General features: G+C 67.2%; 1 protein-coding gene across 1 annotated transcript; it reads left to right on the top strand.

The window, feature by feature from the left end:
• The first annotated feature begins 894 nt into the window (after positions 1-894).
• On the top strand, positions 895-16,559 carry RBM38 (RNA binding motif protein 38). The gene is made up of 4 exons (XM_004468025.4): positions 895-1,224; positions 1,972-2,095; positions 2,495-2,549; positions 14,868-16,559. The coding sequence occupies exons 1-4, from the start codon at positions 991-993 to the stop codon at positions 15,148-15,150; spliced, it is 696 nt and encodes a 231-aa protein (XP_004468082.1). The 5' UTR covers positions 895-990; the 3' UTR covers positions 15,151-16,559.
• Positions 16,560-16,976: the final 417 nt, after the last annotated feature.

Raw genomic sequence — 16,976 nt, forward strand, 5'->3', positions numbered from 1 at the left:
GAACAAGCCCTGCACATTTGCATTTTGCAGGAAAACTGCACATTCTCTAGCTGGTCCTGAGCCACAGGAAGCTCACAGAGGCCCCGGCGGTGCCCTGCTGGCACGGTGGGGACAGGACGCTGAGGGAAGGGGGTCCTTGCTGGCCGTTCCTCCAAGGGTGGCTCACCCACGAGACCCAGGAGGCCCTGACCCCAGCGGAGGCGGGATGGGCTTTGGAATAGCCCCGAAGTCCTTCCTCTGCCCACCGGACCTGGGGCCACACTGCCGCTCGCCTCCCCAGCGGCCCGTGTCTTATCCAGAGAGGCTCTAGGGGCTCGGGACCGGGCTCGGGCATCCCGTGGTCGGGCCCCTAGACGAGCCTGCGCCGAGAGGGCCCTGACAGGTAACTGTTGCATGAATGATATTGGTCTATAGGACAGAAGCCACTTCGCCTTTTAGCACAGGACGCTGCTGAGCTCCGCGGGGCCCGCAATCAATCCGTTCCCCGGCAGCACGCGGCTGGGAGCCGGCCCGCGGCTGCGCCAGCACGTGCGCCCCGCGACGGCAGGGGCCCGGCCTGCTGGCGTCGCGCCGCGTCCCCAGCGCCTGCACCAGGACTGGCGCGCGGGAGGCGCGCGGGGGAGAAGGAAACCCTTTAGCCTCGGCGACCCGCGGCCGCGACCCCCCCCGCTCCCCATGCGCAGCGCCCCTGACCCCGAGTGCCCCCGCGCGGCGGGGCGGGGCCGGGACTACGCTTCCCGGCGGCCCCTGCGCGCTCGGGGCCGGGGCGGGGCCTGGGGCGAGGCCAGGGGCGGGGCCTGGGCGGGGCCTGGGGCGGGGCCGGCTACAAAGCCCGGGGGTGCGGGCGGGCGCGCGCACAGAGTCCCCGCGGCGTCGGCGCCGGAGCGCTCGGAGCGCGGCGTCCTCGGCGGAGCGGCCGCGACTGGGCTGCCCGGGCGGCTGGACGGGCGCCCCCCATGCGCGCAGCCCCGTAGGCGCGGGGCGCCCCCCATGCTGCTGCGGCCCGCGGCGTGCGCCCCGAGCGCGGGCTGCCCGCGGCCGCCGGCCCCCGGCGCCATGCACGGCTCGCAGAAGGACACCACGTTCACCAAGATCTTCGTGGGCGGCCTGCCCTACCACACGACCGACGCCTCGCTCAGGAAGTACTTCGAGGGCTTCGGGGACATCGAGGAGGCCGTGGTTATCACCGACCGCCACACGGGCAAGTCCCGCGGCTACGGCTTCGTAAGTGGCCCCCGCGGCCCGGCCCGCACCCCGCCCCGCGCCTTATCGCGGCCCCCGGGCGCCCCGACTTTCCGGGGCCCCTCCCCGCGGCGCCCGCACCTGCCCGGCCCGCCCCCACCCGCCGTCCCCGGCCCTGCTGGAAGGGGGAGACCCGGCGTGTCCAGTTAAGGGCTCCGCGTTCTGGGGCGGCGTTTTGGAGGTCAGGCGACCGCCCTCGGGTGTCCTGGGGCAGCACGCGAGTGAGGCCCAGGGCCCCACCCAAGGGTGCTCTGTAACCCTTGCCTCCCTCCCCCCATCTGCCCCAACAGCCCTCCCGGCCCCCCCAAACTAACTCAACCCAAGTAAAAAGCATGAAGAGGAGTCTCCTACTTCCCTTCCAAGCGCAGAGCCCCAAAACTGGTCCCATGAGGAAATTCACCGTCCCCTCTAGTGGGCAGGGCAGGCTGGTGTCGCTTGCCTCACTTGGGGGCTCATTTTTGTCCTGTTCCCCTGGGAATTGTTTCTGCTCTCGAGCAGCCAGGTTTCTCAGTACTTGAGCTTGGAGGGGAGGAGCTGGCACCCAGGGGGCAGGCGGGCGCAGGTTTGTGGGAGGGCCTGGGGGCCAGAGGAGACCTGGCCCATGTACTGGGGGGGGGTGTGGGCGCCCTCGGGGCGGGGGTAGGCGGCTGCTGCTAGGCCCTCTGCCTGTCCTTCCTCGCTCCCCTCCCGGCCAGGGAGGCCCCTGACACGCGTCTGTGCCTTCCCCAGGTGACCATGGCTGAGCGGGTGGCAGCCGAGCGGGCTTGCAAAGACCCCAACCCCATCATCGACGGGCGCAAGGCCAACGTGAACCTGGCCTACCTGGGCGCCAAGCCACGGAGCCTGCAGGCCGGTGAGAGGCTGCTCCTCCGCCCGGGCTTTTCTCGGTTTCCCTTTGCAGCTGCTGGATCTGTTGGGTGGAAGAAGGCTCCCTCCTGCCCCAAGTGGCAGCCAGCTTGTGGGGTCACGGGCGGTGGGGTCAGGGGCCCGGCTGGTCCCCGTGGGAAGGAGAAAATCGGCCTCCTGGCTGAGATCAGGGGGATGGACACGCCCCTCCCCCCTGCTCATTTGGCGCACCTCAGCTGGCCGCTTCGGGGGTTCCTCTGGGTGGGGCGGGGCCGGGAGGGGAGAGGAAGCTGGTGCCCTTTTGATTTGAGGTGGCGGCCTGTGTGGCCCTGCCTCCCGTGCGTGGGCCCACCCCGGAAATCACCTCCCCGTCCCTGCCGAGGGGCTGACTCTTCTCCCGTTGCAGGCTTCACCATCGGCGTACAGCAGCTGCACCCCGCCCTGATCCAGCGGACCTACGGGTAAGCGGGCACACGCGAACTCTCCCTTTGCCCGACCTTTCAGGAACATGGTTGCGTTTTGGGGGTGGAGGACCAGCCAGGGAGAACTGAGGGAAGGCAGAAGGCGGGTCTCCGTCCCTGGGCTGGCGGCCACACAGCAGAGGGGGACAGCGCATGATGCAGAGCCAGCCTGCCCCGGCTCAGATTCCAGCTCCCCACCTATTAGTCGTCTGCCCTCGGGCAACTTAACACGGCTGCTCCGTGCCTCGGTTTCCTCGTCTGTAAAGTGGGGCTGGTAGCAGTGCCTTTGAGATGCTGTAAGCGAGGGGCAGAGATAGCGCCTGGGGCAGGCCAGCACCCTGGCAGCGCAGGCTGGGCTCTTTCGGGGTGTCCCTCTGGCGGGTCACCACCAGCTGGGGTCCGAGGTTTGTGATGCTGCAGCAGGTCGGGTGTGATCAGGACCAGATGTCGCCCAGCCCAGGGGGGCCCAGGCTGGGCTTTTTGTCTGACGGGCCTCGGAGTAGCACGCCCACCCTCCTCTTCCAGACCCCCCCGCCTTTTTTTTTTTTTTTTTTTTAACATCTAATAATGTCTGGCAGCTGCTTGGGGAAGGACACACACTTCAGGGGCACAAAGGACCCGGCCACACGGTCTTACTTCCAAGCTCCGTGATTGATGTCGGCTGTTTGTACCACTGCAGGGAGAATATTGATGGGGTTGGGGGGTGGTTTGTCTTGGAGGGCAGTTTAAAGAACAGGCTGCTCCTCCTAGAACTTTTCAGGTGGCTTTTCTTAAGCAGTCGGAGTCCAAATCCAGCCTCTAGATTTTGTGCCCCAGGGTGTGTGCCTCTGTGTGTGCGCGTGTCATAGAGGGCTAGAGAGCTTGAGGGCAGCCTGGCTACTGGACATCAACTAGAGCAGGGGTGAGGGGCCTGGGGGGAGTGGGGCCGTGTGGGGCTGGCTCACGGCTGTGACTGGTGGGTCAGTCAGGCCCCCGAGAAGTTGGGCCGTGCCCGCTTTGCTGGGTGCGCGTGCCCCGACAGGTAGGACCTGTGGATGTGTGGTGGGAGGGGGCAGCTGTGGGGCTGCCTGTGGCCTCCTGGCAGTATGGGTAGCAGGCAGCTTGGCCCCTGGCGGCGCTTCTGTGCCTTCCTGAGACAGTGCCGGGGGCTGCTGGGAGCAGGTGGCCCAGGGTGGTCCTATAGACGTCTAGAGCCGTCCGGGAAGGTGCCTGGGAAGAGCCCAGCCTTCTCTCCCCACTCTTGGGGTGCTCGAGGAGGGTGTTTGTCCAGCGACCAGTCTTCTCTGTGCCCGGGGCCAGCTGCTTGGAGATCAGGGTATACCTCAAGTGCCCACAGCTCTTTCCTGCCTAAAATGTGACAGCGCCATCCCTGTCCAGGGCCAGGGTCCCACCGGACCCAGGAACTTGGCATCTGGCCCTGAATTCCACAGGCCAACATTCTCATCCGCCCCCTCCTGCGCCTGCACCTGGAGAGCAGGAACAATGACTGATCACAACAGCACCCGTTTGCCCCACACCCATTCCCTCCTGTCCTCACAGCTGCCCTCTGAGGCTGGCTCCCCTTGACAGATGGGGAAACCGAGGTGGGGCTTGAACCCAGGTGGACTGGGAGGAGGACAGAGGCGGGGCATCCTGGTCTTTTGCCCACCCCCCGTCGTCTGGGCGCCCCGTGAGGGCCGTTGGGCCGGCCACAGACGTCACCATGGCTTGCTCCCTCCTGGCTGCAGGTGACTGTTTTGTAACTAGAGCCACAGACCTGCACTTGAATACCTGTGGTGAGGGAGAGGCCTCGAGCTCCAGGTGTGGGTTGCCAAGGGCGGGGACCCAAGCGGGGACAAGGGCTCCGAAGGCCTGTCCAGCTCTTCGCCTCCAGCCGCTGTCGTCTGGAGCCTCTCAGCACCCGGCCTTGCTGGGATCCAGGGTGTGGTGCGGCGGCCAGCGGCTGGGCCCCCTGGGGCGGCTGTCTGCTCCCGGCGCCCGTCTGCCCACCAGGCCAGCAATGTGGCCATCAGCGTCCCTTTTTGTCTTTGCAAACAATCGGGCCCCGGAGCACGGCCAGGCCTGACTCAGCGGGCAGCTCTGTCAGCTGGGGGCCGGGCGGCTCAGGGCATGGAAACTGTGAGCCCCTCTCCTGCCCTGCTCGACTGTCCCCAGGCTTTGTGGCCCCAGTGGCCTGCCTTTAACCCTTTTGAAGACCCCCAGGCCTGGTCCTTGAGCCTGGCCACTGCAGAGTCTTAGCCTGACTGGGTCAGAAACGCCAGCCAGTCTAGACTGCCAAGAACCTTGACACTCGGTGCCTGCCTTGATTTTTTTCTTTTTCTACGTGGCATGGGGCCTTTCAGGACCCCACAGCGCTGGGCATTTGTCACGTAACTGTTTACGGGGCAGAGGCCTGGGATCAGGAAAAACCTTCCGTGGCAGGTGACGTGCTGGTTTGTGCTAGACCTGAGTCCTACGTGGAAATCCCAGGCGAAGGCAATGATGGCCACGACTGTCCCATGGGACTTCCCTCTGCTGGCCAGGGCCCCCAGGCGGGCTGGCAGGAGAGAGGTCCGAGCAGTCCCTTAGGGGCTGGCGCCGGCCTGAGAGGGGCTCCTGGCATCAAGGCCATGCCTCTGCCCGAGGCTCAGCTCGCCCTGCACCTGGCGCGCTTGGAGCCTGGGGAGTTTGATGGACAAGTGACTTGGTGCAGGCCCCTCCCTCTTCCGAAGGGGGTCTTGCTGTGGGCTCGGTGCCTGTTGGCTGCCAGCCCCTGCTCCGGGCTTGGTATAAGGCCAGGCCTTGGGGCGCGGAGGGGTGGGGCAGGGCTCCAGCCCCGGGGGGGACGAGCCACCAGGCTGGGGGCCATTCTGGGGTGGGCCAGGTTTGCGGCAGGGCCCGGCCTTTCTCTGGCCTCCGTCTCCCCGTCTGCGTAGTGGGCGCCATGACCGTGCCGCATCGCTGGGTGGTCGTGACCAGTGCTGAGCCCATCAGGTTGTCAGTCACGTGCCTCTTGCCAGCCCTGTCACGCGCTCTTGACTTGTCTCCACAACGGAAGCGCAGGGTGATGGAGAAGCCTGCCTGAGCTAGCGCCTCGGGGGCAGAGGGGGCGTTGGAGACCCTGAGGGCCCCAGCCCATCTGGCAGCTCTTGGACTAGTTGGGCCTCAGACCCTCAAGATTGAGGGCGGCCATGGGGCCCCCCCGGGCAGAGGCCTGTGCACGCCCCACTTGGCGTGTAGTTCAGGGACCCCGTGCCCTTCTGTGGAAGGTCCTCGGTGCCCAAGGTGAGATCCGCTGCCCTGGCCACCCAGCCGCCGTGCGTGTGCCCAGGTGTGAGCAGAGCGCCTCACACCCAACGGGGGAAGACAACTGGTACCCGCCACTGGGAGAACGCCAGGAGGCTGCCGTGCAGCGAATTGTTCCTTCAGCGAGTATTGAGCGCCTTCTGGTTGCAGGAAGACGTGGTCCCCAGCATCGGGGCTCACCTGCCACAGGGTGCTCCGTGGCCTGAAGATGGGTGTGCCACGCAGGGGCATCGGGCGACAGAGAGCCTCTGCAGGGACGGGCCGTGCTGCGTCGTGAGCGGAATGGCGGCTCTTGGAGCGTGTGCGTGTGATGGGCGCCCAAGCAGCGAGCGCAGGCAGAGAGTGGTGAAAGCCGCCCAGGGCTGCGGTCCAGCTGCTGGCGCGGGGTTGCCGGTGCAGGGCAGGGGCTGCCTGGGCCTCGTAATCCATGCACAAAAAGTTTAAAGCAGGGGAGGGGGCTTGAAAGCGGTGGTGGTGGAGGGGGTGACATCAGCTAGCGTAGCCAGGAAGGTCTCCGAGGAGCCCAGGGAGCAGCAGGTGTGTGGGCGAGGGGGCCGCGGGTGGGGGCAGACGGGGGGTGCAGCAGGAAGTGAGGTCGGAGCTGCAGGTCAGGGCTGGAAGGAAGTGGCGCCCTCTCCGCTTAGGTGACCCGGGCTTGTTTTTGCTCTCAGGGCGCCTCTGGGGGCAGCCAGGCTGCTCCCCCCACTGTCGCTTCCTGTCAGAGAGCTCAGCTGGCGCGCGGTGTGGGTTGGCGCCGGGGCCCTCCTGGCGGGCGGCGATGGCGGTGGCGGGTAACGGCCTGCGAGGCCCCAGCCCACCTGTTGTTTGTCGGCACCGGCTTTAACAGAAGCCAGCCCTCGGGGCGGCGTCTCGGGTTCCTTTCCAAGGAGGGGTTCCTTGCCTGTGTCCCTTGCCCGGCAGGAAGCCCTCCAACCATGGGTCTGGGCCTCGGTCTCCCCGTGGGCGACGGGCCTGATGGCAAGTGGACACAGCCCATGTGGCTGTCCCCTTCCTGGCACGTCTCAGGGTGGGCCAGGCAGTGTCTTTGTGCTTCCCTGGACCCCTGTTCTTGTTGCTCTTCCCTTCGAGCCTCAGTTTCCCCACCTGCTAGAGGAGGGAGGGGCACCAGGGGTTCTCCTTACTGCCGTGTGGGTAGAAGAAGGGCAGCTGGGTGGCCACTCAGCAGGGTCGGCCCCTGACATCTCCTTGCCCTGAGCCGGGCCAGGAGGCGACCGGGCCCCAGCTCGTGGCCACCGAGCATCCTGCAGGGGGTGGGGAGTGGAGAGCGGAAGTCGGGGCTGCCTGTGCTGGTGACGGCGCCCAGAGGAAGGGGGAGCGGCGGGGGCCGGGCAGCAGCTCTGGGGAGGCCACCTGCACCTGCCGTGGGGCGCAGCAGGGAGGCCCCGAGGACAGGGAGGCTGGAGGGTGGCTGCCGTTCACGCAGCCTCCATGGTTCTTCCCAGAGCGGCCCAGGCCGCAGGGGGCTCGGAGCGCAGGAGGGCCGGGCTCAGCTGCACTCTCCCCCCGCTGCAGGCTGAGCCTGGGCCCCGGAGGCAAGGGTGCCGTGGTGTGAAGGCGTGGGTTCATCATAGCGACAGCAGGGATGGCAGGGAGCGTCCAGAGCTCTGTGGAGCAGAGGGACGGGCAACCGGGAGGCTTAGTGGGTGCAGTCTGGGGGCAGGAGCAGGCGTTGGGTTTTGGACAAGTTCGGGTTGCCCCAGGGCACGGCTTCCTCGTCCGGGGGAGCAGCTCCTGCTTCCTGTGGCCATTGGCCACCTACCCCACCCCATGGCCGGCCCAGCCCTGCTGACAAGGAGCAGCGAGCCCGAGTGCCCCCACCCTGGGGGTTCCCAGGAGACGCTGCGGCCTGCTCTCCCACCTGCCTGGGGCGGAGCGCGCCCGGCACCCCCCCACGGCCCGCGCAGGCCTCAAGCCGCTGCCTGCCACAGCTGCCCTGCGCTCTCCTGGGGCCTCTGGCTCGGACAGCTGCCACGTCACTCTCCAGCAGGTGGGGAAAAGGCCCCAGAGCTCCGAAAAAGTAAAACAGCTCATTTGTCTTTTTTATTTTTACTTTCAGAGGCATCTTAGCTCTCAAAAAAAACAGGAACTGGTTGACCTCTTGCTGTGAACCTGGCTTTGAGTATGCCGGGCAGTGTGGCTGTCTCTCTGCATGGCTGGCTGCGTGGCTGTCTGTCTTTCTGCGTGGCTGTCTGTCTGTGTGGCTGCTGTCAGCACCGCCCACTCGGCCCCTCCCAGGGAGTCCGCAGACTCCTCTGCTCAGAGGCTCGGCCTCTGCCTCCCTGGGCCGTCGCTTCCAGGTTTGGAAGTGGTCATGGACCGTGGACCCCAGTGGAGATTCCCCCAGGCATGTGACATCCCCATTTTACAGATGGGGAGACTGCGGCCAGAGAGGGCTAAGTGATGTCCACGTGGCTCATGGCTAGGGCTCAGCTTGAGCTTCTCACCCCGCGTGTCCGTTTGAGTCAGCGGGCTGGAACTCTGGGCGTGCTGGGATGGGGCCGGGCCTCGGCCTGCTCCCGCAGGGCAGGGCTTATCGGACGCTGCGTGGGCAGTGGAGGAGGCCACCCTCCCCAGAACTGTGGAGGGAGGCGCTGTGGTCAGCTCACTGGAAGGCCCCCACTGGAGGGGCCAGCCTTCTCAGCCTGAACCGTGTCTCGTGGTAGCCCCGCTGTGATTTGGGGTTTTCATGTTGCCCAGGCTCCAGTGCCAGGGGGAGGTGGAGAATTCCCCGAAGTGCCCCACCCAGCCCCCCCACCCCAGGTGGGGACCTGTGTCCAGCGCCCTGCCTGGAGGGGCCGCCTGTGGGGCCGCCTGTGGAGGTGGAGGGGCCGCCTGTGGGGCCCTGTGGGCTCGCCCGCCCGTCTACCCCGCCCCACCAGCCCGGGCTTCCCCCATCCCCTTGCTCCATTTTCCCCAGTGGTGGGATTGAGTCTTCAGAAAACAGGTCAACATTTCGCACTAACACGCTGGGTGTTGGTAGATGGACACTGAGATTTTCTGGGACGAAAAAAAAAGAAAAGATGCAGAAATGAAGGAGAGCGTTGATATCACGGTTCTAGAGAAACTGAGCCCCGGAGAAAGGATGGAGGAGCCCTAGGCCATTGTCCTGGACCCCCGAGGAGGGAGAAGGAGCCGGGGCGTTGCCCTGGAACCTGAGGAGGAGACAGGACCCAGCAGGCAGCCCTAGCTGTGGCTCGATGTCAGGGGCATGGAGGTGCCCTCGGTGGGTGCTGCACTGCGGGGTGGGTTCAAAGCGGCCTTGAGCGGAGGAGGGGCGCCCCATCCCCGCGGCGCCTGACAGACGCTGGGCCGGCCGGGACTGAGCCCAGTGGTGCTGGGCCACCGGACCTCTAGGCACTGACCCCTCAGCGCCCGGCCCTTCTGGATGGCCAGTCCCTGTCCTAGGCTGCCAGGCGTTGAGCAGCTGCCGGAGCCGGGCCTGCAGCCGAGCCCTGGTTCCTCCTGCCCCGCGGGGTGCCCGGTGTCTCCGGCCGGGGCCTGCCCAGCAGAGCTGTGCCAGCGCTCCCCGGCTTTAGCTCCTGGCGTCCTCTGCTGGGAAGCGCTCCCTTAGGTTTTCAGGCAGGGCCTCTGGCTGCTGGGTGGCGATGGGGCCAGGGAGGTGGCCGAGGGATCGGCCTGGGCAGGTGCTGGTGAAGAGGAGGAACTGGGGAACTCCAGAGATGAAGCCGACACGGAGAGAGTCCCTGGGGGCCGAGCGTGGGCGCGGGCGGCACAGCGGAGAGGCCGCAGGGCGGGCGCAGGGCCATCCTGGCAGGTCTCCACCAAGGCGAGGGGCGGGCAGGCGCGCCCGGGTGGGGAGCACAGAGAAGCTGGGGCCCATCCCCCCCAGAGGCCTGCAGGCGCTGAGGGGCAGCCGGGCCACCCCGAGCCTGGGTGGGGGAGGAATGGGGCGCATGCCCGTTCTGACCTAGGTGCTCGGCTCGCCGCGGCGCTGCATCCGCTGGCCGTTCCAGCCGGGGGCCGCGGCGCTGGGCCCTGCGTAGGCATCCCGGCCTCCAGCGCGGGCCCTGGCGTGGGCGGTGGGGCCACGCCTTCCCTGCGTCTGCCCTTTGCTTTGTGGTTGTCAAGGCTGGACTGCGGGGTTTCTCACCCTCTGCACATTCTGGATCCTTCTGGGGTGTGGGGGCCGCCCCAAGCCCGGCAGGATGAGGGGCGGCCTGCCTGGCCTCTGCTCCCGAGACTCCGAGAGCGCTCCCTACATGCCCGCAGGATGTCTGCAGCCCTCGCCCCTGCCCCCGGGGTGGCTCATGCCCTGTGGCGGCCACTGCTCTAGTGGAGGGTCTCCCAGCCAGCCCCTGGGCCCGTGGAGGAGCAGCTGTGGAGAGGAAATGGAGAGGTCGTGGTGCAGTGTGCCTAAGGGCTGAGCCCAGGGTCCAGAGCATGAGGGAGAGAAGCTTCCAGAACCGCCCCCTCCTGCCAGCAAAGGATCCTCCCTCCGTGGCCCTTCCCTGCCTGGCTGGGTGTGTGGGTGTGAGCTGAGCTGCCCCAGGACCTGGCCTCGCCCCCGCCCCCCCCACCGCAGCGCTGTCCACCTGTGTCTGTGCTCTATTTCCTGTCTCTATTTGCTTTTGTCTCTCTCTCTTTCTGTCTCTCCACCCTGTCTCTCCCTGTCTCCCCCCAGTCTCTGCTCTTGAACCTCTGCAGGGCGGTCCTAGCAGCTCCTGCCGCGCAGCTTCCCCGGAGGACCGCGCAGTCCCAGCCTCCGCGGAGCCCCTCGGCGCTGCTGGCCGCGCTCATGACCCGGGGACCCTGCCGGGTGGCGCCAGCCACACGTGAGCCCTGGGCTCGCTGCTAAGGAAGGGCTGTGCGGCCCCCCCCCCCCATCCTGAGCACCTGGCACCCCGCGGGCACCCAGGCTCCTCTGCACCTCTGGACTTCAGCCCACCTCCTCCTGTCCGGGGGCCTCGCAGAGCGGCAGAATCGGCTGCTGCCCCTTGGTCCCTTCCTGTCACTGGACCTGTGCCTGGGGGTGGGGCGTGTGCACACCCGTCCCAGGTCCTGTCTCTGTGGCTGCCCTGGTCCTTGGGGTGGGGCGACCGCCGGAGGCCGTGGGGTCTCCCTGAACCCCATGGACGGGAGGGGCTCTGCCTGTGGACAGCGTCCTCACCTCCGGCTCCCTGAGGCCTGAGCTGCCCCCAGGAGGGAGGACGGGGCCAGCGGGCCCAGCTCGCGCCCTGGCCGGTCCTGGGGCCGCCACTGGGGCCTGGTGCTGCCCGAGGCAGTCAGCGGGCGTCGGTACAGACGGACACGTCCGCTTCCTCGCTGAGCGCTGGGCAAGTCTCAGCCCTCGCTGAGCCTTGGGCTTCCTCTCTGGGAAATGGGGTAACAGCGGTGCTTGTTTTCTGGCTCTGGAAGTGCTTGTTGCGAGGGGCTTGGTGTGCACAGGGTCGGGGCAGAACTCTGGGGAATGGACGCGAGCACAGGCAGCACCTTGAGGCCCGCGTCGAGGGCGGCTCCCAGCTGCTGCGGACACCTGGCACCAGGTGGGAGCTGGCAGAACTCGAGGCACCACTGCCCGGAACCCTCGCCAGGTGGGTCTGGGAAGCTGCCCTTGGGCTCCTCCCCGGTCCACGCGGCCCTGAGCCCCAGGGCTGGTGAAAGGCGTTTCCTGGGCCCCAGCTGAGCGCGCAGTCCGGGGGGAGCCCCTGCCTTGGGGGCACCTGAGGCAAGGAAGGGCCCCACTGCACACGCCGGGAGGGGTTCTGACCTCAAAGCTTCCATCGCCTCCACCTAAGGAATGTTTCCGAGCTTCTGAGAGCAGGGTGGAGGGGCCGTGGTAGGGGGATGCCGTGAGGGACGCGATGGTGGCCAGGCAGGCTCCCAGCACCTCTGTCGACTTCTCTCCCAGGGACTCCCCCGCTGCCAGGGCGAGACTTCTGGAGCCTTTGGGAGAAATAGGGACGCCATTAGAGGCCGTGCACTGGGGCGGCCGGGCGCCCCCGTTAGAGGCTGCGCACGGGGGTGGCCGGGCGCCCCTCCTGCTCCTCACACTTGGATGCTCACTCCTGCTTGGCCTTCTCTTGCTGTCCCCTGCCCCCTATCCCCCGTGCCCGTCCTCTGGCTCGGTGCAGTCCTCCCCTCCTCTGCCTTCCTGGGAGCTCCCGCTCCCTGTTTGCTGATGGACGTGCTCCCCGCACCTCTCCCCTCCTGGAACACAAGCTGCGCGGGGCCGGGGCCGGGTGGTCTGCTCTCCGCAGTGTCCTGGAGCAGAGCAGCGAGGCCGCGTGCAGGTGGAGCGCCCCGCGGCTCAGGAGGCCGAGGCGGGATTCGGCCCCGGGCCCGGCCCTGTTCAAGCCCCTAGTCCCACCCACCCCTGGCGGGCAGTAGAGGCGAGGGGAGGCACCCTGCCGCCCGCGGTGTGAGCCTGGTTCCTGGCAGAAGCCTCCAGGCCTCGTGACAGCACGAAAGGTCGCCCGCGTGGGGTTGCCGGCCAGCGCTGCCCGTTGCCAGCTTGGGCGTGCTGCCATGGCAACTGCTGGGTGGCTGCAGGAGGAAGGTAAACAGAGGGGTGAGGGGGACGGGGAGCGGGGACTCTGGGCAGGGGGCAGCTGGCAGGGGCCCCTCAGGCCTGGCCCAGCGCAGCCCGGCCTCCCGCCACCCACCCGGGGGGTTGCTACCAGGGCCCTGGGGACCGAGGGCGGGGCTGGCATGGCCTGGCCACGAGCCCCGTTCCGCCCCCGGCCCGCCCGGCTCTGCCCACACGCCAGGCTGCAGAGCTTCGCTCTTGGCTCGGGCTTTGTTCCTTACGTACACCTTCTTATGTGGCAAAACACACCAAGTGTAAAATTGGCCGTTTTCACTCCGGTAAAGCGTGCGGTTGTGTGGCATCGTGATGTGCTCAGTGTTGCGTAACCGTCACCACCACCGATTCCACACTGTTTTCAAAGCCCCCGAAAGAAGCCCCGCACCCCTGCAGCCCCTGCCCCGCCCCAGGCCCCGGCGACGGCGCCCCTGCTTCCCCTGCGTGGACTGGCCCGTTGTGGGCACTTCGTGGCAACGGACTGAGGGGCTACGTGGCCTTTGTGTCTCGCCCGTTCGCTCAGCACCGTGCCTTTGGGCCTCACCCAGCAGGTGCCGGAGCTTCGTGTCTTTCCGTGGAGGGTGAGACGCGGGTGCGGGGCTGGGCCCCCTTGGTTTCTCCGCTGACTGCTGACGGCCACTTGCTGGTGGCTTCCCAGGAATCACGCACGTGAGCCCACTCTCCTCGTAAAGCTGTTTGTGCCCCGGTGGCACCCGCGGCCCGTCCCTCCGCCCCTGCCTGTGTTTTGGGGAAGCTCCTGCTGCCCACAGTCAGTTTTCCGGGGCCCGTGAGAGTGGCCGCCACGCGTGAGTCACCCTGTCCCCCCGGCAGAACCATATTTGACTGTCTGCGCTTCAACAGTCGCGTGGCGTAAACAGTGCCGCTGTTTAGCCCAAATATTGTGGGGCGTGGACAGCATCGCTGCTCGGCCACTCCGTTCCTGCCCCAGCCCTGTGGGGGGGAGGTGGGGGCTGGGCGGGGACCCCGTCCTCAGGCTGCTGGGGCAGGCGGGGGCCTGGGCAGGGGGAGCTCCCGCCCTGCTCCTCCCTGCGGGCGCTGCCGGGCGCTGCCCGACACGCGTATCCCTGTGCAGGCGGCAAAGGCCCCTCGGGCCCGAGCAGGGGGCATGCTGGGGGAGGAGCACCCATTTCCAGGGCCAGGCTCTTGCCAAGTCGCCTTCTGAAAAGCCACCCCCGCTCCTCTCCCCGCCAGGCCTGCGCGCTGCCCGGGAGGGAAAATGCCATATTTTTCTTCCCAAGCTGACTCTCCTTGGCACGGGGGCAGCGCAGGAGTGCTGAGACCTGCGCAGGCAGAGGAGGAAGCTGGGGTCGTCGGGGGGCTCCCCGTGCTGCTCAGGCAGGCGGGCAGGTGTGCGAGCGGGGGGGGGGGGAGACGCCGAGGCCAGCCTGCGCCAGCACTGGGCAGTGTCTTTAGGGGGGGTAGCGGGCCTCCCTCCTGTGCTGGGCAGCGAGGCCCCAAGAGGCTCGGCCACTTACCTAGGGCCACCCAGCGGCAGGCGGGCAGAGCAGGCACTGCCCCAGACTGCCTCCCCGGGCCTCAGTTTCCCCATCTGCAAGACGAGCGGTTCACCTGGAGGGCGGCCCCTCTGCTTCACCAGCTGGGGGCTCCTGGGCGAGGCGCTGAGCCCCGCCGAGCTCGGTCTTCCTTCTTGTGACGTGGGATAACGATGCCAAGACCAGCCTCCCGGGTGGCGGCGATGAGCCGACTGGCTGCTGCGTGTACAGCCTTGAACCGAGCGTGGGCCGTGGCACGCGTGCCGCACCATCTGGCTGGCATGGTCACCGAGGGCGGCTAACCTGTGGTCGTCCTCGCTTCCCCGTCGCCACCATCATCCCTACCGTTTCTATTCCGTCCGTCACGTATTCCTTCCCTCGGTGAATGTTCGTGGGGCTTGGGCGGTGGGCGGGGTCCCTGCTGAGTGCCACACTAAGTCCAGGGGGCGCTGACCTTTCAACTCGGGGAGACAGACCCCAGTCATGGCGGGTAGTAAGGTAAGCAGGGAAGGCCGGAGCTGGGGCCAGCGTGCCAGAGCAGTGACGTGGGGTCTTGCCAAGTCATATAAGTGGCCCTCCAGGGGACACGGTGTGGGGTGGGTTGCAGTCAGGGAGGGCTTCCCAGAGGAGACTTTTATTTAATAGACTTTATTTTTTAGAGGTTTACATTTACAGGAAAATTGGACAGAAAGCCATAGAGTTCCCATTTACTGCCCCCCCACCTCTGCACAAGGTGCTGCTGGAGTGCAGACTTGCAGGAGGGGAGAGGAGCGTGCTGCCCCAGAAAGCGGGAACGGCCAGCGCAGAGGCCCTGAGGCGGCAGCATGGCGGGGCGGTCGGCGAGCGCCCTTGCCGCCGTCACCGTGACCCCCACTTCAGACGGCCCGGCCCTCGGGGCTCTTCAGTGCCCCCCACCCCGTCGGCCCGCGCTGACCCCACTCTGCTTGGCCCCCGCAGGCTGACCCCGCACTACGTCTACCCGCCAGCCATCGTCCAGCCCAGCGTGGTGATCCCGGCCGCCCCCGTGCCCTCGCTGTCCTCCCCCTACATCGAGTACGCGCCGGCCAGCCCGGCCTACGCCCAGTACCCGCCGGCCGCCTACGACCAGTACCCGTACGCCGCCTCGCCCGCCGCCGGCTTCGTGGGCTACGGCTACCCGGCCGCCGTGCCGCAGGCCCTCGCAGGCGCCGCCCTCGTGCAGTACCAGCCGCCGCAGCTGCAGCCCGACAGGATGCAGTGAGGGCACCTGCCGCGCCTCCCTCAGGGCCCCGGACCATCGCAGGGGCCGGCGTCCTCAAGGAAGGACCGCAGAACTGCTCAGAGGCCACCCCGAGGTCCTCGCGCCCGGCGGCACCTCCTCACCTTTCCTGCCCCCCCTGCACCTCAGGTACCTTGAGCCCGTCCCCACAGCGTCCTCCACAAGGGTGGCCCCCCATGGCCCCTCCCCGGACCCCAGCCCCGCGAGGGGCCCTGCAGAAACTTGGTGCCTTATTCAAGGGAAACCTGAAGGAGAGAAGCCAGTGACTATTTATTTAACTCGAGCCGCCCCAGTCGGGTCGGGGGTGGGGGGACGGCGCCCTGTCGATGTCTCGTTTTCTAAATTATTGCACACGGGCAGCGTCCTTGAGACCCCTGGACCTCCCCGGGGCAGAAGGGCCGCCGGCCTCGAGGGGACGCCCACGTCCCTTTCAGTCGAAGCACTGCAACTTTTTTTCTTACCGTACTTGTTTTGCTATTAAGATGGTTTCAAATTTGCAGTATATTTTTTCAGCGGAGATTCCCGCCACCACGAATCCAAAACCTATTTTTGACTTGGAGAGAGAACACTTTTGTTGATGGTGCCACCGCAGGTGACAATGACAGTATTTCTCTATGATACAGTGTCTGCGCCAGCGCCCAGGACCCCTGGGGGCGGGCCTCAGTGGGCCAGGGGCCCTGCGAGCCCCGTCTGGGCCGTAGCTGCCCGCCGACGCCTGCCTCGGTGGGGGCAAGGCGCGTGCATCCCAGCAGACGGGAAGCTGCTCCCGAGGTTTCATCGCTGACGCTTCGTCCCCTCCTCGCTGTCGCCCAGCTGCCCTCCCCCACGACCATGGGGGGCGAAAGGACGGGGCGCGTGGCCTGCACTGCCGGCTGGGAGCGGGTGCTGGGCCGCAGCTGGTGGCGGAGGCCGGCTCGGGCCCGGCTGCGGGGCCTGCGGCCTCTCGCTCTCTCCCTGCTGCCTGTCCTGGGCCAGCCTGAGCTGCGGACAGAGTGGGCCCCTGTCCCCCTACCCGGGGGCTCGGTGGGGGGCGGCGAGAAGCTCCAACGCCCTGTGATGGGCTCCGAAAGGGAGTCTAGAGGGGGCTCCCACCCCGACGGCAGGGGGAGGGAGGGGAGAGGAGCCGGGCGGCCTGGCCTCTCCAGGCGGGAGGCAGAGGGAAGCTGGGAATGCTCGGCTCAGCGTGGGGAGGGCAGGGCCGGGGCGGGCTGGAATGTTCCTTTAGACCTACCTCAGGGGACGCAGGGAGGCCTCAGGGAGCTGACGCGCGCACGCTTCGTGGCACGCCCGGTACAGAGTCGAGCCCCAGAGAGGAAAGGTAGTTAAGATTATAATGATATTTTTATTAGAATGTTCTGATTATATAAATAAAACTTGTTTTCTTTAAGGAACAGTTGGTCTGTAGTTTTTCCTCTCAAAGCAGGAGCCTGCGACTCCATGCCCACCCCTCCCGCAGGGACTGTGGCCCAAGCCCCTCCAGGGTCCTGTTCCAACTTGCCCCTCCCCGGCCCCGCCGGCCTGGGCTGGAGCTGGGCCCCCTAACCCACAGGTGTGCCCGAGACACCTGTGCCCCGGCCTCAGCACTGGTCACTGGACATCCAGAGGGACGGGCAGAATGGTCCCCGCCATTAGTACCCATGGAAGTGGGGAAGGGGCGGCTTCGTGCGCCCCTGTCCCGTGGTCAGGTTTACAGGCACCCCCAGCGGCCGTGGGGGCGGGAGCCCTCCAGGGGAGTCCCGCTGGGGTCAAGCACCCACTCCCTCCCTGCCAAGCTCAACTGCTTGAAGGGGCGTCTGCCAGGTGTCCTG

The sequence above is a fragment of the Dasypus novemcinctus genome, chromosome 24 (genome assembly GCF_030445035.2).
Source record: "Dasypus novemcinctus isolate mDasNov1 chromosome 24, mDasNov1.1.hap2, whole genome shotgun sequence".
NCBI classification, from domain to species: domain Eukaryota; kingdom Metazoa; phylum Chordata; class Mammalia; order Cingulata; family Dasypodidae; genus Dasypus; species Dasypus novemcinctus.